The sequence below is a fragment of the Diplotaxodon limnothrissa genome, linkage group LG7 (genome assembly GCF_057381915.1).
Source record: "Diplotaxodon limnothrissa isolate DT_005_m linkage group LG7, D_limnothrissa_male_GT1.1, whole genome shotgun sequence".
NCBI lineage: Eukaryota > Metazoa > Chordata > Actinopteri > Cichliformes > Cichlidae > Diplotaxodon > Diplotaxodon limnothrissa.
The window spans coordinates 51031123-51057268 of NC_140602.1; the positions used below are offsets into that span (position 1 = coordinate 51031123).

The 26146-nt window shown below is 38.5% G+C and overlaps 1 protein-coding gene across 7 annotated transcripts; it reads right to left on the minus strand.

Moving 5' to 3' along the window:
- Nucleotides 1–369: 369 nt before the first annotated feature.
- On the minus strand, nt 370–23681 carry mapk10 (mitogen-activated protein kinase 10). 7 transcript variants are annotated; one of them, XM_085359880.1, is made up of 13 exons: nt 23616–23681; nt 22252–22421; nt 17423–17552; nt 16905–16963; nt 16379–16517; nt 15595–15760; nt 14575–14646; nt 8586–8768; nt 5773–5897; nt 5029–5055; nt 3249–3312; nt 2919–2996; nt 370–512 (listed from the first exon to the last, which is right to left on the minus strand). In XM_085359880.1, the coding sequence occupies exons 1-13, from the start codon at nt 23679–23681 to the stop codon at nt 370–372; spliced, it is 1422 nt and encodes a 473-aa protein (XP_085216006.1). The 7 variants fall into 7 exon arrangements, with proteins under 7 accessions (XP_085216006.1, XP_085216000.1, XP_085216001.1 ...); XM_085359874.1 differs by lacking the exons at nt 5029–5055; nt 14575–14646 and adding an exon at nt 9670–9741; XM_085359875.1 differs by lacking the exon at nt 5029–5055.
- Nucleotides 23682–26146: the final 2465 nt, after the last annotated feature.

Sequence of the window (26146 nt, forward strand, 5' to 3'; positions counted from 1 at the left end):
AATTGGGAGACCAGCTTCCAGCCAATATGCACTTTACAGGAGATGCAAGTCTAAGCGCTTGGTCATTTTGATCTGATGCCATATACAAGAATATGAGGGGTAATATAAGCAAAGCAACTAGAGGATCATTAACATATATCTGAGCTCATTTACTTGAATACCGCTGCTGTTTTTCAGTGACAATGCACAGGCTTTAGATTTCATAAATTCAGATTCCTATATCTCATATTTTTGTTCTTAATATATTAATTTTGATCTTTACTCTTTTTTTTTTTTGTCTTTTTCTTTTGCCTTTGTATTTTCCGGCGGTCGTTTTTGTTGGGTTCTTCACCTTCGGAAGAACATGGGGTTGCGTAGGCAGGCGGCTAGTCACCTGCAACACCCCAAGGGTCCTGCAGAGGTCTCCAGGCTGCTGTCAGTGTCTGAGGCCAGGGTCTGGTCGGTGGACATGGAGGAGATGTCGTTGATTGAGGAGGAGGGAGGGAGGCTCTCGCTGCTGTTCACGGCTGCACCTGTGCTAAGGGAATCAACAGCAGCGGGGGGTTACAACGTAAAAGAGTCCTGGCCAAGACGCGAGCAGAGAAACAGTCGCAGGAGATATACAAGTGCACACACAGGTTAGAGTGAGATAAATGCTGATTCATGATTAGCTGTTCCATGAGATAGAGATGTCAACAACATTTACAACATCTGTGGGGCATCACAATCACAGTGCATCTGTAATGAGACAAAGATAATTAAGCTTTGGGTCCGGGAGGCTCCACGGGAAATATCATTAAAGGCTTTCAGTGTTTCAGCAGTTCATAAGCGTGGCTTGTTGTTGTCATTTATATGCCAACAAGCTGCTATTTAATGATTTCCTTTTAATTATATACCTTAAAATGATTTATGTCTTCATACACGTCTGTGTGTCTGTGTGTGTAACAAATGGCAACCTCTGGAGCTGAAAATAAAGCCAACACAAAAGTGCCAATTCCTTTAACCTGGTGAGTTAGTCCCCATAGATGCCCAATGTTATAAAGCATATTTACAGCCCATTACAAAAGAGATTTTTCCCTCTATGGATAGATTCTAGGGGTATGAGGTGGGGTATCCATCCATAACTAGAGTATTCATCTGGACACAGTAATGCTGAAACTTCAAGACCCATGGTCCAAAACCTGGTGGGTGAAGAGATGGTGGCCAGGTCCTTGTTTTATATAGCTGGTTACAGGGTAGACTAATAATCTAATATTAATAATCTTATAATCACCTTGTTTTAAAGTCAGAGGTATGCATATTAGGGAACTTGGGGTACTTCCCCAAAAGCAATCTGCTGCTTTTGAACATTAATGATCTAATAAATAATATACATAATGATATTATGCATAAAAAAAATTACATTGTTTCCAACATCCTCAGAAGCCTAATTGGAACTGTGTGTGTGACTACATGCTCTGTCTATTAGCACGCAGTGACCAATTTATACCTCTGTGAAGTTGGTTCCTGCTTTGTCAGCCTTTAAAAAAAGACTTTAAAGCAGATGCAGGAAACAGACCAAATGCAGTAATTTGTGCAGAGGACTTGCACGCTGTGAGTCTGCTGTTTTTGTCTGTTTCCTGTTGGGAGTAACTGTTTAAATAAAGCAAGATTAATAGCGCGCATCGGTTTTATAGGGTAACTAATCAGAAGTGACAGTTAAAGCTTCATGTGTGAGAGGAGCACAGCATAAAGTACTGTACCGTGCAATAATCCACACTAGTTACACGGCGATATATAAGATGGGAGTTTAAGTCATTACCTCATATTATTAACCTTTACAGAAACTGTGGCAAAAGCAGTAATATGTGATTAAAGTCTGAATCACATCACAGCGTCACGCCCACACGCATATCTTCCACACTCACTAAACTGTTGCTCATTTCTTCATATTCTTGGAGATAATGAGATAATGCACGGTGTCGTGCAAATAAATACTGCAGCACTGGGCTGAAAAATCTTCTGTTAACATCATTAAAAATATCATAATCTAAACACACAAAGTGGGTCTGACTGTGTGTTATTGCAGGTCTTCTCTTCATGCTGCAATGAGACACTGTCGTCTGCAGCTCCTGCACTGCGTCAGATGCTATACAGCGGCCCATCTGCTTAATTACAAGTAGATAGAAAGAAGAAGAAAGATGAAGCTCGTGGATTTTCTAGAGACGGGCCGAGAGAGACAGAGCAAAAACGAGCACCATGTTATTTAACTATATTTGGCACTAAGGATATTTGTTGCCCGGCTTATGGTGAGAGATGATTTATAAGTTTTCTAAGAGGGAAAATCCCACTCGCTTTTGTACAATAAACTGAAAGAGGACACCCAGAAAGGTGTTCTCTGATCTGAGCCGTCTGTTTCCGTTTAATTTCTTCTCCTTGTGTTTTCAGTCTTCCTACTGTTTTCATGCAGTGTGGTTGTGGTTTCAAACAAGCAGTGCAGCTTTCTTTTTTTTTTTCAGATGGATCTCGGCAAATGCTGACTGGGCTGGTTAGTATGCTCAAAGTAACTCTATACTGCCATCCTGTGGCACATCATAAGAATAGCAGTTTTTGTCCTCTGAGGGCATTTATAGCCAAGTCTAAGACTGACATTTCCTGAGACAGACCCCTCAAAACCCAAAGCTTTAGACACAGCAATGTAATACATATAAACATACAATCATAAAGGCATTTGAATTAACCTGTACTACGAAGCAATTTTAGCAATCACAGAATAGCAATCTTTACAAATCATCAGGCACAAAGTGACATCACTGAACTGAACAACATTTAACTTGAGATGTAAGGGACAGAGACATGTGGTCAACAGCACAATGGGTTTTTCTAATTACAAGGGATAACTCCAGTAAGGTTATATTAAATTCACTTACAGAGCGGTTAGGCTTATGCACTGAGAGTACCTGAAGGTGAAGGTTGTCCCTTCACAACGCCATTCTTCGTTCTCTCCTCAAAGTTCATCACCTCTTTGTAGATAAGTTCTGCAAGGGGTGCGAAAAAAGGTAGTAGAACACACTAAGTGACAAAAATATGTGCAATCTGCACCCATCTATGCAGACAGTGTTCATATTACCATTAACTACTAAAAAACAAGATCATTCGAATGCATGGTAACACTAAAAAATTACATCAATCGAGTGCATTACTGCACATATAATATACAGCTTTTTATCGTTCTACCATATGTGTGCTTTGTTGAGTTTTTATTTTTAGCCCGGATGAGCAGCACTCACCTTTCCATTCATCAATGGAGTGTTCTCTTTCATCCAGCTGCTTGTCGTAGATCTGAGGTGGAGGCTAAAGAAGAGAGAGAGAGAGAGAGAGAACACAATTCCAGTTTAGTAACATTTCAGCTAACGGCCTAGCATTACTCCCAAGTGCAATACCTACAGAAAGCAGCTCAAGATTTTACAAGATCACGTTATAAATATGCATCTTTCAAATGTGCAAATGGAAGGAAAAAAACAAACAGCATGCCGGGTCTAAAAGTTCGGCACATGTTGATTATGAATTAAATTTAAATAAAAATTAAGCAGTAGTGTATTACTTCCATAAAATGCATTATAAGTTCATTGTCTGCCATTTATAAACAAAAAATGTCTCAAAATAGGTCATTCTTTATAATCAGGACTAAATACCTGACAGGATAGTGAGATAAGAAAACATCTGGCAGCAGTGCTCTCCCCCCACACCCTCCCTCACGGGACTTGTCATCTCGTCTACTAGGTCAAGAATACGCTGACTGGCATCGAGTCAGCCCATCTAACTACTCATTCACTCATTCCCCAGACTCCGACATCGTAATCCTGCCCATCTTTGTCAGTGTGGGTGACACGACCACCAAGGAACCTCTCTGGTGTAACCCTGAGGGGACTGTTATGGGTCAGCACTGAGCGGCCACAGCAGGACAAACCAACTGTTTGTAGATGTTAACGCTGTGGAGCTGTGGAAGTAGCTAAGGAGCTCTCTTCAAAACAAATTCTTACAGTAAATATTAAAACCTTGTATTCTATTACGATTTTTTTTTTTAATGAATAGATTAGGTTTCCTGTGACATACGAGTTTTGGTCTATGTGCAGAGTGAAGCATGTGCAGTTTGACAATGACTGCTTATATGTGACAGTTACTTTGAGCTCCACTGAAAACAGCACACGGTCTGTATACAAAAGATGGACATAACCACCCTGATGTGACCCATTAGTTGGTGGATATCTGTTTTGAAGTCTGCTGCATTTTGATTTACAAAATGAAAAGCATGGAGTGAAAATGACTAATAAACCAGGACACTGTGTACTCTTATAGTACCAACGAGTTAGTCACTAGGTAATTGCACAATAAAGCACTCACTTTATCATCTATTTTACTTTAATTTCAACCATCATTTACAAAAATAACATGTTGATGTACTAAAAAGACTTTAAACTCCTGACAGTTACCATAAAGTCAGTACAGTATTTACTGAATAGCACTGTGCTACTTTTAGTTAAGAATAATATTAGTTTTATATTATATATTAGATTGGTGTTTTATTTTACATGTTTTTGTGTCTGTTTAATTATGCTCACAATCATTGTTTTGTTGATTCATTCAACCTGGCATGAGCCACACATAAAAATTAGCCCATGTGGCTAAATCTGGCATATTAACATGATGAATTTAATGTGGTAATTTATATGCATTATCTCTTTTAAATAAACATATACATCATAGATCAAGAGAACAGTAGGGTCATTTCTGCACTGGCTTCACTTCTCAGACCCAGAAGTTACTTCCATCTTTTATATACAGTCTGTGATTACTGCAATATCCACATATTCTGGATGTTTCATTTGATTGGCATTTTCTGCTCCTCTCTTTGCATTACACAGTCTCTTTTCTCTTGATTTTAAATATCTTCAAATATGGCAGAAGCACTGAACCACATGTGTCCAAAAAATCTTCTTTCATTTACACTCTTTAGTCGAAGAAGTCCAATTGCAGTGCATTCTTTGATGTAGGGAGTTTGTTATTTACCATGGATATTTGGATGTTATCTCTGGCCTTCATCAGGATGAGGTGACATTAGAGAAGGGGGGGAAAACAGCAGAAAACGTGTTGAAATGCCATTCACAGCCATGTTATACATCAACAGAAGCAACAAAGTCATCTTTAAAAACCATCAGACACCAGATGACAAGACAAGGCCATAGTCATGAAATCGTCTATAAAGGAGGAAAAACTACTATACAGTGAGTGTGTTAGGCAACAGGATATTTCACGTAGTAGAACAGCAGCACTGACATTCATCAGTTGGTCATGCTCTCATTACTTGTACTGCTGTAAAAACTTTTCGGGTTGCAGATGGCTTTTTACCCAATCTCACTGTCACCTCATACTAATGAGGCGCTGATGAAGACGCCAGATTTCACCAAATCAACCAGCAACACCACCCCTCTCATGTTACAAGACCCAACAACCCACTATATAAATCTTTCAGTGTAGCATGAAAATTTACCAGCAAAGACTTTGGGTTATTTTACAGAAATCTACAAAAACGTTTGGTTCTGCACTAAAGACTAAAAATATAAGTGAGGGAGAAAAAAAATGCAAATTAGATGTGAACAAAAGTTGTCAAAATAGCAAGCGGTTAAAACAATGCAGTTTAGTCATGCTATAAATCACTATCAGTGCGTACAAATTAAAACATGGGAGGGGCGGGTGAGGAGGATTTAGCTTGGGATGGTAATCGATACGCAGCTCTGCTGAAGTCCTACTCACCGCCTCCACCTCAGCCGGATCATACCACACGTTGATGTAGGGGTGCTGTAAGGCCTCATCCACTGACATCCGCTTAGCAGGGTCGATAATCAGCATCTTAGACAGCAGGTCTCTAGCCTGGCTTGCTGTAGTTTGAAAATTTTTTTTAAAAAGAAACCCCCCCCCGATATTTAGATGTTTTGATGAAACAAGAAAATATTACATGTCAAACAGCACAGGTAATGGAAGAGGGAGGAGAGAGAGAGAGACCGGGAAATGTCAGGGATTAAAGAGAATAATTAACAGGAGCTTGTGATATGTGTAACATCTAAAATATATACAAGCATGCAGTGTGGTTATTAGAGGTAATCAATGGTCAAAAAATTAAATAAAGATCCAAGATTCAATGAATTAGCATTGTAATAACAATAATAATAATAATAATAATAACAATAATAATAATAATAATAATAATAATAATATTAATACTACTACTAATAATAATAATAATAATAATAGTCTTTAATAGTCAAAGATGCATTAATGGTGACCTCTGGAGGATGAGTACAGTAATCTCACAACCTGAGAATAGAAAGGTCTGTTTATTTCTTATTTTTGTTTATTTTCCAGTTTATTTCTTTTGTTTTCCTTAACCAAATTTCCTCCAGCTCAATAGTGACAAAACTGAGGTTCTCATGTTTGGCCCTGACAGCTTCTCTAAGGAGGACATATGTCAAACTAGTCCTCTAAAACAGCAGTATCAGACCATCTGCTATACAGTCGGCCAATAATCTCAAACTTTTATTGCACGCTATAGTTTTTCTTGTATCTTGATTATTGTAATTCACTCTGAATGTGCATAGGGCTTATTGGGTTTTAAGTATTTAATCTACAGACTAGTTGAAATCTGAATTATTGCTAGATAATTCTTTAATAATCAACCATCCAGATATCTCCTCAGTTTGTCCCATATGTATTTTTTAATGAAGCATTAGGCCTGTTTGTTGCAGATGTTGCCAGTCAACTTGTTCGTTTGCAGTTTGCAGTAAATTGGACATCTATCAGCAAAAATTTCAATAAGCATTACCAGTACACAGACTCTCTACCCTCTGGCCATTTTGAACTGATCTGAAATTGAAACCCTAAAACCACACGACACTTCCTCTCCTACACACTTGACCTTCACTATAAATAAATCTCCAGGAGCAGAGGAACGAAGAAGCTGAAGCAAGTACGGACAGATGAGCTGGGCGTACCCTTTGAGCATCACCACAGCATCAAAAAGATGATAAACGTGAAAAAATAGCTCCTCTATCTCTCTCCTTTCACCTTTCCTTATTCCTTACCTACCTCTCTTTCATTCCCTCTGTCCTACAGTACTGTGACTTGTCTTCCCCCTAAGGTTTAAAATAAATAAAACCCAAAGGATGTTTCTCTCATGTCTGACTCACTTCCTACCTGTCACAAAACAAAACACACAAAACACTTCATCTTGGTCTCACACCCTCTCACTCTGTCTGTCTCTTTCGGTGTATTCCTTTAACAGTGTCACTCCAGCGGGGAGCAGCTTGAATACAAAAGCGATTCATTAGAATTTCAACATTCGAGAGCTTTGATGTGGGAGCGGGAGAGCAAAATGTTTTTTTAAAAGCATATTTTTTTTATAGCTCACTGGAAATGTTTTTGATGCCTTCAATTCTCAGCTGAGACAGAAGAAACAACATCTCAGTTAACACTCTGCATAAGAAGTCGATTGAAATCGGCTCACACGGTACAGGATTAACATACTGCAGTTTACTGATGCTCGGAGGATGACCAAAGATAAAATGTAAAAGTACAGTTGTTAAAAAACTAAATACACCTGACGATTCAGTAGCTTGTGCATCCACCTTTAGCAGCAATAACTTAATTGAATTGAATTTGAGACTTTTGGGGCGTAGAGTGTAGATTTGCTGCTGTGCTTGGGATTGTTGTCTGTTGCATCACCCAAAGCTTTAGCTGTCAGACAGATGGCCTTGCATGTGATTCTAAAATACTTTGGTACACAGTTCATGGTTACTGTTTAACATTGGGGTTAATTTGCTGAGATGCCCAGTCCCAGCAAGATCAACAAACTGTTAAAATCTTCGGTTTCTATAGGGGTTCTCACACTTGCTGATGACAAATTAATCAAGTACATTTAATTTGCAGCACCTGGCTACTACTTACCCTCTCATATTCTATAGAAGCAGGCTATACTTAGTTTTTGACATACTACAGCATACATGAAATGAACAAAATGTATAGCCATCTTAGCTGCTAGGTGATATGTACTCACAGAGCAGCTAAGATGCTGAGAATAAGAATAGCATATTTACAGAGTTAACATGCAAATAACATTTAAATGTCATAAATTGTGGAAGTTATAAACAAAGATATAAACCTAATGAACTAAATGGAAAGTCAGAAGCAAAGTCACCTGTAATGTCAGATTTAGATTCAGAAATACTTTATTAATCCCTGAGAAAATTATATAGTCGCAGTTGCTCCAAAACAGCTATATTAAATAAGACAATATACTACAAAGATACAAAATAAAGCAAAATACATACAAATAGCTCTAATTATTAATATCCTAGTATATTACACAAATTAAAAACACATGCAGAATGACTGCCTGTCAGAGTGATAAGTGCTATGATGTCCTAAAGAAGACTCTCTGTTTAATCGACACACATCATACACCTTAAGGTTCAATAAAAGACCTTCAAAGACTCATACTGGAAGCTAATGAAATGGCTAAAGTGCAATAGCCTAAGTTCACAGGTTCCCTGTGTATAATTACAGGTTCTCACCTTTGAGTTTGTTGTGCTCAGAGTCAGCAGGGAAAAGGCAGTCGGGGAAGAGTTTGGGGAAGGTGAGGCCTGCGTACTTTGGCCGGTTCTCGACATAGTTCCTCACTGTGGGTTGAAGTTTCTTCATGAATTCTGGCGAGGGCGTGCCCAGCTGCTCGATCACTTTGTTCCACTGATCAATATCTGGTGTGGAAGGCCAAGATTAAGGGAAACACACATGGAATACAGAGCATCCTGTCACCCTGCAAAGCTCAGTGTACCCTCAGGTATCACACTACAATACAATTCTGGCTTCATTTTCCATTTAAAAGCACAAAAAGGAGTGCTACAAAGTGCTGTGACCAAGATAAATTAATAATTTTTAATCTCAAATCAGCTGTTTCCCACTTAACCACCAAAAGAAGTATTCATTAGGATTAGGGAAAAAACCCCAGCTGACTTCTAAATGGTGAAAAACACAAGATTTCTATTTTAAAAAAAATCCTTTTATTCTTTTTGTTTTTCTTTGTCTCCAGCCATTGTTAAGTGTTTCTAAAAATAAAAAAATAATAATAAACCTTTTGATGAAAACATGACTGATTGGATTAAAAGACACGTGTACGGTATAAATGTAGCCGTGTGTCCAGTTGTATCAGCTTCTCTTTCACTTCCTTCCTTACAACAAATATTTCCTCTCTTAGCCTTCGACACACTCCAAACCTTCTCCTCCTAATGTCCTCACACCGAGTGCCAGTTAGGGCAGAGAGCTGCCAGAGGCCACTATAGATCCCTATTACTTCATTTTGCTGGAACGTCTCATGCTTCCATCTCCGTTTTGTCTCTATTGCACACTGGCCATGATCCACCCAGTGCCTAGTAAAGCGGGGGTTTTTAATCCACTAAGACTCTTATCCACGGCTCTTCAGCAAGCAGTTGGATTCGCTCTGACACCTCGAGGTGATTTTTTTTGTTTTTTCTCAGCATGTCAGTGCCAAAACGCATGACACTCGATAGACTCAGAGTCATTCGCAACTGCCCTCGAAAAAACGCTGCAGGGTTCCTGCTGCCTTCAGGTTTACATTTCTAACAGAGGGAGGAAGGATACGGTCCGTCCCAGGGAACAGCACTGTCCCTCTTATCAACTCTCCAAAGATGCAGCCGACTGACCACATGTCCACTAAGGTCACACGCACCCACATAAACACACAAACACAAACATTTGCTGAGAGGAATATGTGACTCTTTAGCGACCAGATGTTCACCAGCTATCTGCTAACTGCATCTGTCCTTAGGGCAGGTTGCTTACAGTGAGTCATCACAGCTGTTTTTTGTTCTTTTTTTGTAGAAAACAGGCCCCCGGCTAACAGCTAAAGCAATGCACTGGGGCTAGACAGCTCAACCGTGTTTTAAAAAACACTATGAAGCTCTGTAAAGCTGCAGAGAGGGTGTACACCCCAACAACAATTCTCTAGGAGCCAACCCAGTCACTTTGTAATTTGATCCATTTAATACAATTAAATACAGAACACACTGGTAATTGTTAAACTGTGTCTCCTTACTTGGCACAAATGTGTTGCGTGTTTCTTTAAATGAAAATTTCTCCTTCTCCGTTTTTTCAAATAGCAAAGTGTTTACATTTTTTAAAAATGGTCAGGGAGGGTTTTTTTGTCAGGGTGAAGATACTCTAAGGCACATTATAAGCAGACCAGTGACACAAACACATTGGCCTCCAATTTAAAGTCCCCATTTAGAAATACTGAGAATTTCAACCAGAAATAGAGTACCTGCAAACGTACCATTATTACTTCAGAAGAAAATCAAATAACACACTAATGCTGTGTAATATATTTAACTTATTTTTTAGGAAAATAGAAAAGGAAAAGAAACAAATGCTGTTTATTAGGTGTGACAAAAGAGTTAGCACATAATGCTTAAACACCCTGGAACAGTTTGAGCTATACTACAACCTTAAGCCCTGTTTGGACAACAAGCTATTTTGGGTTGTTCGAGCCTAATTTGCTATAGTATATCATAACATATACATTAATGAAATACCAATATGTGCTGTATACACAAAGGTTTTAGGCTACCTATTTGACTACACCCACGGGAGATTTTCTGACATCCCATTCTAAAGCCATGGAGTTGGTCCCTCCTTTGCAGCTGTAACAGGTTCCACTCTTCTGGGAAGTCTTTTTACAAGATTTTTAAGTGTGCCTGTGGGAATTTTGCCCATTCATCCAGAAGACCTTTTGTGAAGGTCACAGAGTGCTGTTGGACAAAAGGGCCTGGCTCACAGACTCTGTTGTAGTTCATCCCTCCTCCATCAAACTCTACAGTTGGCATAATGCAATGCACTCATGCTTCAGATTGCCAGATAGAAAACCATGATTCGCCCATCCACAGAACAAGTTTCTTCCAGAACCCAGTGATTTACTCACTTCATCCGATACTTGGATTTGCACTTAGTGATATAGTGCTTGCATGCAGCTGCTTGGCCTTGGAAACCAATGCCTCCCCAACCTCCAAACACACAGTTTTTGTGCTGATGTTAATGCCAAAGGAGGTCTGGAGTGCCAAACTATGTGCCTCAGCACTTGGCAACCATGGTCTGCCACTTCATGGGGGAGTGGAAGATTGTGGAAGCTGATTGTGGAATATCTGGGAGGGAACAAATTGACTTATTGCAACGCTGGCATCCTATTACAGTACCACACTCAAATTCAGTGAGCTCTTCAGAACCACCCATTCTTTCTTGGTTTTATACCCCTGTGGCAACAAAGTTGGCAACAAAACAAAAACAAAATTCCACCCAAGTTCAAAGATTAAGCAGCGTGACCCAATACTTGTGTCCATACAGTGCATCTGTAATAGGCCAACACCAGTCAGCAATGCTATCCGAACTATCAGTGCTTAATCATTTCTGCAGAGAGGTACTTTAAAACAAAAGTCAGCCACATTTTAAAACTTGAAGAACAAAGGAGGTAATGGTGGCTGTATGATTACTAAGTAGAAAAAAGACCTCTGTACAGAAGGAAATGTTAAAATCATTTCACCTTCTCTAGAGAGAATATATTTTCAAGCTTATTGACCACAGTAAAATCCACCTTTGGTTCCTCCAAGACCTCCAATATAACTTATTAATAAACACACTGCTCCACTCATCCATCACAGAACAACCAGTAACCCTGTAGCCCACTGGGCTTTTACCGGTAGTCTCTTACCTACTCTGTATCATTTGACAGACACTCTGGGACGTGTAGAAGTTGAAAAATCAATGAAATACATTAAGATTTGCGACAACAGGGTACCAGTCCAGAACTGATCTATAAGCAGAAGATTAACAAAAGTGTGCATGACTCTACTTTATTGATCTAAAGCAAAAGGTATGGAGTGATGAAATGATACGAATTTTTAGGTCATTTTGGGAGCAGAGACAGCGGAGAAAGATATTGCTTGACTCATTGCTGGGTTTCTCTAGCTTTCCAGAACATTAATCTTTCAGGGACCCAGTGCTCAGGGCTGCAGACAGCAGAGTATTACCTTTACCATTGCCATGTGTGGCTGTGATCAATCTCAGTTCACTGTCAAAAACGCTAGCAGCTACATGAAAAGAGAGCACAGTTAGTGGTACTACCACTGTATGATATATGTGCTACTTTTTGTTTGTTTTCTGGTCCTAATAAATGTGTTAATTATCTGAATATTGACCCTCAAACAGAATTTGCTCGAGGTTCCTAAACAACAAAAAGTGAATCAATTACAAGAATCTGCAAACAGTCCTGTGAGCTTCATGTTTCATATTTGAACAGGTAGGCACTGGATCTGCATGCAAAGTGCAAAGAAATCCCTTCAAGCGCCTAAGTGCTGTCAGACATTAAATGGTCTTTACCTCACGGGGAATAGCACAGATAACTGTTTAATGGATTCACAACAAACAATAGGGCATTGCGTCTCCTGCACCCAGTACTCTGTATTCAGGCAGCACCCCCGCCTAAATCAATTGAGTATTTATACTGGTGAGAACAACTTTGACGCAATCTTCTGTTGTGTGCGACACGTGAAAACACAACAGGAGATGGTTTGCTTCAGACTTGTGACAACGACAAAACGTATGAAAATGGCTTCGCTTTCACTGCCATTTGTTCCCCCTGAATTCAGGCAAAGGGTTGGAATCTTTTACCTCTAATTCCAAATTAAATTGTGTATTTGTTAGAAACTGTTTTCAACTGGGGATGAGACACAAGCCTTACAGCAGTAGGTTGTAGCCAATCTGCGTGTCTGAATTTATGGTGCTCTTTGGGTTCAGTCTTTAAAAGGCATGTGTGATTTGATACTGGTAAAATATAGGTTATCCCACCTATAGCACTTTATTCTTCATCTTAATTACTTGCTAAGGTAACAGATTATAATATGGCTCTTTACTAATTCCCCTGTAAATAAATGGCATTTCATTGTATTTCTTTGAAATTACAGTGTCATTATATTTACTTAAAAATACGTAAAGGTAGGTACACTAAAATAAGGAATGACAAGTCAGGATTTTACACAAAACATAGAAAAGAATATACTGTAAGTGAATTCAAGTAGTCTGTAAGTAATTTTAATTACAGCATGGGTTACTTTACGTAGTGCCAGAATTCTGAGGATTTTTTTAGACATGAAACACAAATTGTACTGCAAGCACTAACTACTAACTTCTACATAATTTTGTAGAAAAGTAAACAAAATGTGCCAATCTTACATTGTAAGCATGTTGTGCTTTTGTATTTTGGAGTAGCCTTAACTTTAAAATTTAAAATTGAAAGTTATTTTTGAATAGTGACTGTGAAAGAAAATGAATCAAGTTCGACTTGGCTCCATCAATATAAGGTCACACACCTACAAGTTTTGATGGTATTTATGTTTTCTCATAAGTTGGTGAGTGGGAACAGTCCTTATCACATATATATTGGTAGAATAAAAGGACAGTTGAATAATAGAACATCCATCATGCACATCAACTTTATAAATATTAAATAAAGATATCAAAAGGCAACATTAATCCAATCCATAATAAGACCTCTGGCCTGAAAAGTACAGTGTGTTTACGATGTAAGATGGGAAAATGTTTGATGTCTGCACTTAAAATTAATTTTTACTTAAGCATTTTAGCATTTGTTTGACACCCCTAATTGCGTATCTGTCTTTAAGTATTTGTGGGTGAATATAATTACATTGTAATTTCAAATAACTTCATTTAATTACAGGGGAATTACTATGTGCTAATCGACTACACTTTCAACCTTTGAACTTTCTACTGCTAATTGAGTTCACATGCTCAAAGGGAATACTCAATATTATTCACTCATTACTGAATATTTAATTAGCATTCCTGACTCATACATGTAGATGTGCTCATCCCATATGTCCTCAACTCCAGCACAGGGACTATTTTTACAAATCCTCCCTACTAAAGGAAGTCTTCTCAGGGATGCAGCACACCCCGATCACTGCAAGAGAAAACACCAGGTAGCACTCTAAGAGCACACATTTAAATATTCAGAAATAAGGTAAGAAAGAATTTCCTCTTCCCATTGAAAAAAAGCATTGAAAAGAGCATTTTATGATGTTACTAGGTTAAGTGAAAAGCGTTAAAGAAGATAAGTTGTTGTTGCTATAAATCTGTGTTACAAGCCAGCCAGATGTGAGTGTGGTTTAGTTCACCTCAGTAACATACAGCAAACATCAGGCTCAGTATGACCAAAACACCATTTAAAAGTTATATTTCTAAGATCTTTACCTGCTTGCATGGCGGCAGCTTCTTTTTCCTTAGCTGGCATAGCACTTCCAGATACTCTCAGGTGCTTTCAGAGAGCATCACAATCAATCAAAACTGAACATGGTTGCTTATACTTTAAACTAAAAAAAACTATTTTCAGTGTGAGTGTCACTTGACTTTTATGAGCAAAACTACAACATGTAAAAAGCCACAGTCAAAGAATTGATCTGTTTTTATTAACAAGGATACAGTCCCGGCCAGGGAAAAGGATTTTGTGGCGCACCATTTCTCCCATAATGCACCCCACCGACCAAATATCCACTGCACGCATAGAGGTGAGGATGAGACACAGAGGGAGCAAAACACAAGGAGGGAAAGCAAAGGTTAGTGTTGTCCACAGACAGCTCATAGACTGGCATTAGTGATCAGATGCTAACTGGTTTTAATTGAGAGAGGAATAATTAGTGAGAGGCATGTTTCAGGATTCAAATCAGAATGGAATACAGAGATAGACAGAGCAGAGTGAAGTACAGTGAAGCAGCGCCTTAGATAGACTAACTAGTGGCAGGAAATTCAAAGCCCTGGAGCTTTCAGGCTTCCCTTCTTCAGAGATATATGGCTAATGAGTCACTGAGGCTGGCACTCAGTCACGTGTTCTGGGGGCTTTTAATCAGTGACTCATAACTCCAGCACTTTAAGTCACTTGACCAGAATTGTTGATAAGGTTTTAAAGTTAATGATATGACACTTTAATTTGGAATCATCATCAAACGATCATCTGCACATGTGAGCAGTTTGATTATTCAGATCGTAGATGGTTTAAAAACACATAGAACCGTAATTAGCTTCTTAAAATGTAAACATTTCAAAGGCTTTTTTCCCCCACATCAGTTTTATGTTGGCTCACTGCCACAGCAAGAACATAACCAAGTGCAAAAAAGTGCCAATAAACTACAAAGTGTAATTGATGATATAATCATATTAGAAAATTTTTTATTACCACTTTATTACCATTTTTTGTACCACTTTTCCTGCCATTTGTTTAGCTTGAGCGTTTTTGATTTTTTTTGATAGCACATTTTCACAGTGTAAACATTTGATATGTTTTCTGTGTACTACTGTGAATAAAATATGGATTAATGAGATTTGCAAATCATCACATTCTGTTTTTATTTACAATTTGCAGTGTACAGTTACAGTTGTACTTGGATCTAAAAACAAATACTAATACTAATAAAAATTAAATACCATGACTCTATTTAATCTCACCATTCTCCTTGTATCCCATTCCTAGTATGACCTCTGGGGCTCTGTAGTATCGGGTCACCACATACGGGGTCATCATGAAACTGGTGCCTGCAGTCCTAGCCAGACCGAAATCCAGGATTTTCAGGGTACAGTCTGATTTCACCACTATATTGCTTGGTTTGAGATCCTGGCAAAAGCAATAGGAAATGAGAAAAAATGTATATTAATGATTATTTCCTGCTGTTATTCACAGAAAGTCTATTAACAATTATTGTTTGTTAATGATTCATGTAAGAGACTCTTTAGTATAATACTTCAGTTTTTCATTTAAGGGAATAGAACAAAAACGTGGAAAATAAGGGAAATGAAAGAACGAGGATGAACTAGACTGCCTCGCTCTGATGATAACAAACCTTCCAGCAACTCTAAAATTCTATCAACACATATTTTCTTTGTTTGATCCTCACACAACTCGGGGTGTTAGAACAACAATTTGCTATTTTACAGGAGGTAATTCTGAACTGCAGCAATGTCGGGACTAAATTATTGTTGACATAGGGAAGGCGCTTTCTACAAATGCAAATGCTGTCTGCCTTCATGCATGTGGCACGCAAAACCTGCAGAGTCCAGTGCGCACTTGTTCCCGCTTCTCAGCCCTGGTCTCTGTAGCGTTTTCTCACTAAAGCGATTGAGGTGATGGCACAAAACGTGTGCAATATATTGACATTGCTGAAGATTTAAAAGCACACGACACAAACCAAATCCAGCAGTGGAAGAAGAAGACAGAGCAGGCTTGCTCTCCTACCCTGTGAATAATGCCGGCTGAGTGCAGATGTTTGATACCACACAGCATCTGGTAGAGCAGGTAGGACATTCTCTCATGGTCAAGCTCCATCTGAATCACCTGGCACAAGTTGGCATCCATTAGTTCCATCACTAGATACCTAAAAAACAAAAACAAAAAAAGTTTAATTTATGCATGAATGGTTGACACACGTGTGAGATGTGTGGCCCACGAGTTACTGCTGAGAAACTGAAAGCCTCCACGTGGGCCGATAACTCTCACTCTGGTACTATTTACACAGATATTGTTCTAAAAGTGAATTCACTCTCATTTATCATTCATTATGGAAACAGGACACCTCCGGCTGCCTCACATTACACCTACAGTACGTTCACTGATTCCACTCGAATAGTTGTCAAAAACGAATGAGGTGCAAAGGAGTAATAAGCACCTAATGTAGTGTAAATAGACTCCCTGTATTTTGTCTGGCATTTTAAATGAACACATGTTTCGTTTTCTTGCTCATTTTTTTCCTGAGTATACTTACACATCCTGGAATTCCTCTAATGATTTCTGTGGTGTGAAGACATTTAATAAACTGATAATCTGAAAAAGAGAACAGCATGAACAGGGTCAACAATGAGCAGTAAAAATACAAGAAAAGACATTAAAGCAAGGGACTGTGGGCACAAGTTAGTAATGACCCTCTTGAAGGACACCGCTGAGTGAGAGACAGAGTAAACCAGAGAGGCGAAACGAAACAAAGTGGGGATAAATGTGGAGGATGGGAAAAAAGAGGCAGAAGAGCACAAACTGCGGCACTGGTGATTACATCCATGCCTTGAAGCACTCTCTGTTTCAGTCTCTTGCCAGTTTAGTACATTTCTGGAAGCATGGAATTTAGCACGGTCATAACGTCGCTGCGACTTGTCTGCTTTTGTAGCAAAGGGATTTAGCAGGAGCCAGAAATAGACTCAGACTGGGGTGCAGTTTTAAACTGCATCTCATTCAAGTCGGGATACATTTTCCTTTGGTCCTTTGTTACCTCTCGTTTGAATCGCTTACATTTTTGTGATTGACGCATTTCATAAGCACCAACTCCCGGTATGCCCTCTTGGCATGGGTCTGGTTCTGGAAGGGTCTGCTCAGCTTCTTGATGGCTACATTTCTGTCCAGGACAGCGTCATAGCCCGCACTGCAGAAAACAAACCACAGAGATCAGTATTCCTCTTGCAACAATCCATGGCTTAATGTCAATAGTCACTGACACAAAAGGATAAAATAGATGAAAGGCTCTCTGTAAAAATAATATAAATCAGAACTTATTAATACATGAAGATTATAGGGCTCAATTATAACTTGCTAGCTGTGTGAAAACTGTGTATTACAGTAATAGTAAGTTATATACTTAATAAAACTAAAATCAATAAGTAGCCCATTAAATCCATGACACACTGTGATTAAACATAAATGTATACATTATTTTTTAATTTAATGAGTTTACTCTCATATCGTATTATTATTATTACTATTATTTGAATTTTTTATCTAATCTTATATTCAATTAATTAATTTTTTTATTAATAATTATTATTGTATTTATTTCTGCATTTTGTATTCACAGTCATGGTAAAAAGAAATTATTTATTTAACATAAATTAAGGCAACATGCAGCTTGTTGTACTACTTTTAACAGCAACAGAGTCAAGTAAGTGTTTTCTCTGTGACTTTTACCAGTCTCTCACATCATCATGGAGCAAATTTGGACCAGTCTCCTTTACAGTGAGGTTTGCTGGCATTCATTTATTCACAGCTCTGTTAGAGTCCCGCTGCAGCATTTCAGTCAGGTTGAAGTCAGGACTTTGATTGGCCCAGTGCAACACCCCGATTTCTTTCTTTCTCAGTTTGAGAAAAGATCATTGATGATGTCTTTCTTTCTTAGTGTTGTGTTAATACGCACCTGAATACCAAACAAAAACAATAAACTGCTAAAACTGCTAAGTGGTTGCAACTTACCCTCTTAATTAGTGTGGGGAAAGTAAGAGTATTTAGTTTCATCTATCTATCTATCTATCTATCTATCTATCTATCTATCTATCTATCTATCTATCTATCTATCTATCTATCTATCTATCTATCTATCTATCTATCTATCTATCTATCTATCTATCTATCTATCTATCTATCTAATTAAAGTGTTACCAATTAAACTAAACCACACAGCAGAATGTGTGTTATATGTAGATGCCCTTTCCTTCCACCAGTTTGATGACCATTACAGCAGAGTGGGTGCTTTGCTGGCTCAACACAATCCCAATTTCTGAAAGCCTCGGGTATTTTAGCTGTTTGTGGCAGTTTATGTTGGCCTTCGCTGAACGGTAATACAGAAAAAGCTGCCATAAAAATGTCATCTCACTGTCTCGGCTCAACTTCAAAATGTGCCTTTTCTGACAAGATGCTATAAAATTGAGTTTCCAAGCATCTGACTGTGTACGGCTGGGTGGGATATGCTGTGGTTTGCCATGACTGTGTGGAGACTGCAGGCCAGAGATGATGTGTGGCCATGGAAACAGTGGAGCCTTCATAAAAGCATTGATCCAGTAGGGATTTGGAGTCAGTCATCACATTTGTAGCTGAGTGAAAGATGATGTCATAACCAGCTAAACTACTTAAAGCCTTCATCCCTCCTAAGATGCTTGGGAAAGCTCATTCTGACAAACTCATAAGGTCAGAGATGTGCACACATTGGGATTTTTGTGGGCGACCACATTAGCAGAGTGACTCTTAACTGTGGCAAAGACAAGCAAGAACAAGTTTTACCTCATTAGCATGTTCTCAGGCTTTACTGGGACAAGACTCTACTGATTGCATAAGAGAAGCAGAATGTGTACTTAGTCACTGCTGATTTTTTCCAGACAAGCTTCTGGATCTCTGTCTGCTCGTATGCATATTATTTGCTTGCAGTGAAAGCCCATGTATGTTATAAAATGTGTAAGCATTTAACCATCTGTGCAAACCATCAGACAGATGTTTATGTAAATATGATTATGTCACCCAGTCAGGGATTATGCTGAAGTTAAGACACAGCAAGTCACCTGTTTTATCTTTATAAAAACACATGCCAAAGTCATTTATTATGTTTTTATGTATTTGTGAACATCTAAACCAGGCCTTATAGTTTAACCAATTTCATCTCTATGATCAGGATATGGTCAAGGATATTTATATCATTCTCTGTGGTTTTATGTGGTTTGGTTGCTTTAATGCTAGCACCATATGACACCAGATGACAGCTGTGGACACAGCCAAGCAGCACACAGCAGAGCAGGTTCAATTAGATTTGCACTCCCTGCCATCCATCTCTACAATATCCTTAAAATGGGCACAATCCCAGCATTAGCAGTTACAGCCTGCCCAAGCTCTTTTGCAAATGCACGAAATTGCTTTGGAGCGGAAGGAGAGTGGGACTGAGGACATGGGAAGCAAAGGAAGGACAATGAGAGAGGTCAAGTGAAGGGCAGGAGAGTTGAGAGCTAGTGAATCTTCAAAATGACACAATATACACTGTAGTAAAACATGTCAGCTCAAGTCATCTCTGGGAGAGTTTGTGGCATGAGAATATCACCCTCAGTGACACAACATTAACATAAATATAACTTATAGTTCTGTCTGGTCATTTCACAAAGACTGTAAGATGCATTCCTTTAAGTGGAGGCTTGGCAGACATTCCTCTGCATTCTGACAGGGCGTGCGTGAGTTGACTTGTAATGAATACAAGCTTCCTCTGCAATCTGGATTAAGGGTCCACTTAATGCCCACCCTGTAAGGCTCTTATGGCTCATACATCCATATTCAAAATAAACGATATGTCACCAGCTCACTGGAGCACACCGGGAAGGATATAAGACTACACCCTTCACATCTGTGGAAAACATTAAGAGAAAAAAAATTCTGATATTTGATGAGTGTAATTTTTTCAGGAAAGTCTATTCAGAAACACCACAACTACAATTCATACTATTATCACAAGGTATTATTACTGTTGCTACTCTTTTAAAGTAGCAACAATTTAACAGTCTTTTTGGCTTTTTTAGGTATTTGCTATCAATTCTAGTCCAAATGTGGCTTAAAACAAGCAATTAAGATTGGAAACTCATCAGGAAAGTGTTTATTGAGGTAACAGATCAACTGAGAAGAAGGGTTGTTTTCCCACAGACTTCTGCACCAGTGCATCTTTCTTACAGGCAGCTAATAAGGAAGCCCCCCTGCTGGTTGCCTGAATTAGGTTTAGGGCACTTTGGCTTTATTTTTCAGCCTCTCAAGCTACACGGATTTTAGTAGGTATGCCTGCTTAACTCCCTGTCAATGCAAACATCTAATTGACCAATCAGTAACTCAGTGTATTTTAGCATGCTGACAGGATCAGGGCTAGCATGGTGGCACAGTGGTTAGCATTGTCACAGCAAAAAAGTCTGCATGTGTTCTCTCTGATTTCCTCGCACACTCCAAAGACATGCGTGGGGTTACATTATCTGATGATTCCAAATTGGCTGTAGGTGTGAATGCAAATGGCTGTTCACCTCTCCAAGTTGTAACATATTTCTTGCCTTTAGAAACAACACCATCATGACCTTGAATTTTATAAGTGGAAAAGGATGGATGGACATGGTCAAGACAACCTGCTGAAGTTCACACCGGACATAAGAATGAAGGTGACTTAAGTATCGTGGCAGCAGTTGTTTGGCTGGTCTGAGTATTTTAGAAATTGCTGATCTACTAGGATTTTCCTGCACAACCATCCCCAAATAACCACTTGTTAAAAACAAAGCACGCAGAAGAGCATTTCTGAACACATGCTGAAACTTAAAACAGATGGGCTACAACAGCATAAGACCACACTGGGTGCCACTCCTGTCAACTAAGAAGAGCAAACTATAGTTCACACAGCCTTACTAAAATTGTATAGAAGATTGGAAAAATGTTGGCTGGTCCAATTAGTCTGGGATTTCTGCTGAAATATTCAGATGCCATTGAGCTGAATTCGCTGCATACAACATGAAACAATGTTGCATTCAAGTCCTGCTTTATATCAACAGCTCAGGCTGTTGGTGGTGTAGCGGTGTGGGAAAATCCTTTAGCACACTTTGGACAACTTGGTACTAACTTAGCATCATTTAGTCACCACAGCCTTACTGATTATTGTTGCTGACCATGTCCATCCCTTTATGATCACAGTGAGCCCATCCTCTGATGGCTGCCTCCAGCAGGATCATTTCAAATGTGACTCAGTCTAGTAGAACACCTTTGGAATGCTCTATTGGATTGGAATGGAAGATTCCCATAATGTATGTGCCGCTGAAAAATCTGTAGCAACTGTGTGGCTATCAGGTCACCATGGACCAAAATGTCTGTTTTCAACACATTACTGAACCTATGCCATGACGAATTAAATCAGTTCTACAAGCAAAAAAGTTAAATTCCATCTTTTATATACAGCCTATGTTCCCAATGTCAACATAAAACATCATTTAATGATTATTTTTTTCCCTAACATTAAAGATATTAACATTTATCAGCAGACACAGATAATTCAAACAATTAAAATCACTGCACCTGCTTGCCTCGATTAAGTTTAAACCAAACATTTGTGCAAATGAACAAAGAAGAAGAAATCTCTCCAGGCTTTTCAGAAGAATAAAAAATATGACTTTAATATATATTAATTAGCAAAATTATTCAGAAAACCTCACAAATTCACTCCAACATTAAAAACAAACGTTAGAAAATCAGCTAGCAATGAGTTAACTGAGCATTAAAGATTACACCAAAGCCCATCAAACAACTTGATATGATATAAAATAAGACATTAGAGAAATGTACCATTGAGCACTTACCAGACAATTCCCTGAGCTCCAGAACCAATGGGCTTTAAATTCTGGTAGCGTTTTAAAACTGTGAAGGTAGAGTCTCCCACTTCCACACTGTAGAACTGGTTGTCCACTTTGCTTTTGCTCATGTTGTAATGCTTGGCAATATATGACACATCCACTTGTTTTCCAAAACCCTGCAAAGGGATGACATAAAATGCATATGTAACACATCTAGGCTGCACATTTGTTTTTATCAGGCTACTCATTTTAAAATCAATATCGAATCATTGTTATACGTTATATGATATATAGCCATAATAACCATCATTAATATCTAAGAAGAGCATCACATCATAACATGCATTTAACTGCTGTAAAGGCAAAAAAAAGCATACATTAAGGTATATTTGGTAAAAATGGTAAAGTAGAATAAACAAGACAGGACATAAGGTTTAGCCGAGTTTACAGCTGAACGAATTCAATGCAGAAATATAATCTCTGTAAAAGCCCCTCTAACGACATTAGCTTTAGTCCTTACTTGACTACATTTCACCCGGCAATCAGGCTTTACTTGGGCAAAGCAGGCAACCAAATGGTGCCACAACAAAGCATATCAGGTAATTAGAGACTTGGTAATTATAACACAGCTCACAAAACAAGCAAAGTTACTGCATATGCACTGCTATGGTTGAACCATCTTCTTTGTGCACAATGGAAGATTGATAAATCTGCTTTAAGGCGCTGAAGGTCGATGTCCTCCAAACTTATGATCAGATTATTCCTATATATCTGGTATCTTTAGCAGCTATTGAACATTCAGCTAGAATCTCGTGTGCAGTGCAAACATCCCAATCTATCTGAGCTCCAACTGAATTGTCTGTGTTTTTTTCCTTATAACAAGCAACACAACGTATGTAAAAAGAGTCAAAATAAAGACTTTTTATCTTATGGAATCACAACCCCAGCTGAGTTCTGTATTTACACTGTGGAGACAACAATTAAGCTTCAGTAATGAGCAGATTATACTGCATTCTTTTTGGTATAGACCTCAGTTAAAGAGGAATAGTGGAGGTGTTGAACAAAAGTAGAAAATCAAGGCTAGCTGAATTGTTTTGATATACATAATGAATTATCAACAAAAGGCTGAAAACACGTCAACTTCTGATAAAGGCTCCTCAAGGACATTTGCGTCAAACCTCTTAATCAAACCATTTTGCACACATTGTGTTGTTTTTCTTAATTAAACATTTCAAATTATTTTTTGAGCACACAACTGCTTAAGAGCTCATTTTGCATACACAGGGGGGAAAAAAACCCATACAGAGTAAGAATAGAGGGAATGGAAGTGAATGAATACTGTACCTTTTTTACCTGTAAGGAACACACACCTGACAAAAGGCTATCTTTACATCCAGGACTGGTTGGCTGCAGTTATATAAGAAATGTCTGCTCATAAATACCTGAAAGACACAAACAGAGGAGAAGCAGAGAGTGAGCACATGTAGGTGTGGGTGTGGGTAGTGGCAATTTGTCACATATACAATGGCAAAACAAAGATTTATTATTGTATTTCTGCAAAACAACACTCACACCTCTCCCCGTGTGGGGACTGAAACCCACCAGGAAAATTCACTTGTGTCCTCTCTACTCTGTTCCCATCATTCTCAATAAAAATGAGAAAAACAACAATTCGTCACCTCCCAGTCCTCGATAAATATGAACTGACCAGTTATCGATTCTTCATCAGAGCACATTGCAGTGTGGTTGCAGTGATCAATGCGTGTTGAAAATAAGACATGAGGAGGTGGTCCCATTGATGAGTGAAAGACGATTAGAAGATATTTGCTGATGAATTCCAAAACAGCTGAAAGCAAGTTTTCCCTTTTAAAATGGATTAAAACAGGTTTTGTGTGAATGTAAATTTAAAGCTAACAGTATAATCTATATTTTTTTTTAAACGTGCTTTCTTTTGCCCTTTGTGTGAGATCTGGTTCGTTAAATTTTAGATAGCTTAGCTTGAAGACAGGAGAGACAAAGAAATAGCTGCCCAAAGTTTAAAAAATAATTACTGATCAGCACCCTTAAAAACTAGTACCCCCATTCATTAGCTTCTAAAACCACTTCAACTTTTTTCTGTGTGACTTTTTCAGTCTTTTATATCATTGTGGAAGAATTTTGGCCCACTCTTGTTTACATATCTTCTCTTCACAGAAATCAATCCGTGACATATATGTTGTGCAACTACATGTTTTGCTGATTTTTCAATCTTTTTCCTGTTGACACTGTATGCATTTATCCAACCTCCTATTTTAACACTAGAACACTAAACTTGTTAACCTTTTCAACCTACAGGAACATATCAGTTTGGAAACTAAGAGGATTACACAAGCGGAATATATTTAACACTACCATCACAGGTGAAAAAGCTTTTTCAAAAGCCAGTACCATCAAAGACTGCATTTGCATAAAAGCAGTGCAGTGAATTTTGGTAAAGCTTCGAGGCTTTCACTGTGAAACAGCAGCTAATGGGTAAATTTGGTTTAACTGGAGATTTGCCAATTTTCTTTAGCTTTTTTTTTTTTTCATTGCCAGAGTGAAGCAAAGAGGAAAGAAAGCTCTGAATGACAGTAGCTCCCACAATAAGCTGGAGGGAGAGCTCGCCCACAATCACTCTATCTTTGAGGAGTTTTCAGGTAATGAAAGTCCCAGAGGGCTAAAGACCACGTCTTTCGAATAAGTTCATACATGATGTTAATGATGCTACTAAAAATAGAGAAGGAGGGGGGGTAAAAAGACCTTTTTCGGTAGTTCGGGAGTTCACATGTGGTTGTAAAACTACACAAATGTCACCAAACAGTTTGGAGGACGTCCTCGTCTCTCGCAAAGCATTGAAAGGATCCGACTCTGCAATTTTCTCCGAGGAGCAAATGGACATAAATGTCTCTTTTAACTCTAGCTGTCCTCTAATACTGTCACAGTTCCCACTTTAATATGTGTGCTGAATCCAAAGGGAGCAAAGCAGCTTTTAGAAAAGAGATAAGGGACTCGAAGGTGGGAGATTTCTGGTTCAGCTTATTTCACTTGAAAAAGTGTTCAAGTAAATGGGTGAATTTCACTGTTGGGTGTGTTAGGAATTTGTGCTATTAAATTAGGAGAAATTAATTAATAATCATTCATAAACTGATTTTTTCAAATCTGTTTTGAAACAAAGAAAAGGGAAGGGCAATGAGACGAGAAAGATGTGCGATTTTTGAGCCCACAGTCTCCAACACGTCAAACCACTATAGTAATGTCATTCCACATGTGCGTGTTTGACTAGCATCCCGGTCACCACATTAAGTAGCATAATATTTGCTGTTACTCTAACAGGTCAACACTGAATCAGCCCTGGCGTGGGGCTAGCTGTATCTGTGCTGCTCTAATCTTTACCTGTCTGAGTACATAAGCTATTAATAATAATAATAATAATAATGGATTGCATTTATATAGCGCTTTTCGAGAACCTCAAAGCGCTTTACAATTCCACTATTCATTCACTCTCACATTCACACACTGGTGGAGGCAAGCTACAATTGTAGCCACAGCTGCCCTGGGGCAGACTGACAGAAGCGAGGCTGCCATATCGCGCCATCTGCCCCTCACAGGCCAAACTGTTTGTCTTCCAGCAGTATACGCTGGTAAACAACACCTAGATGGTGGCGGGATCCTGCACACTACAGTCCTGTCAAACCTGGCAGCATATTTACATGCAGATGTTCATTTAAAAATATTGCAGCCTTAGAAAAAAACTAGTAAAACATGTTTTAATTATGCTTTCTTTGCTTTAAAAAAAATATAAATAAACAGTTCACTTTCATTTCTAATGCAACACGTTTCCATAAGACTTTTAACAGCAGATGGTGAATACACTTTCATCAGA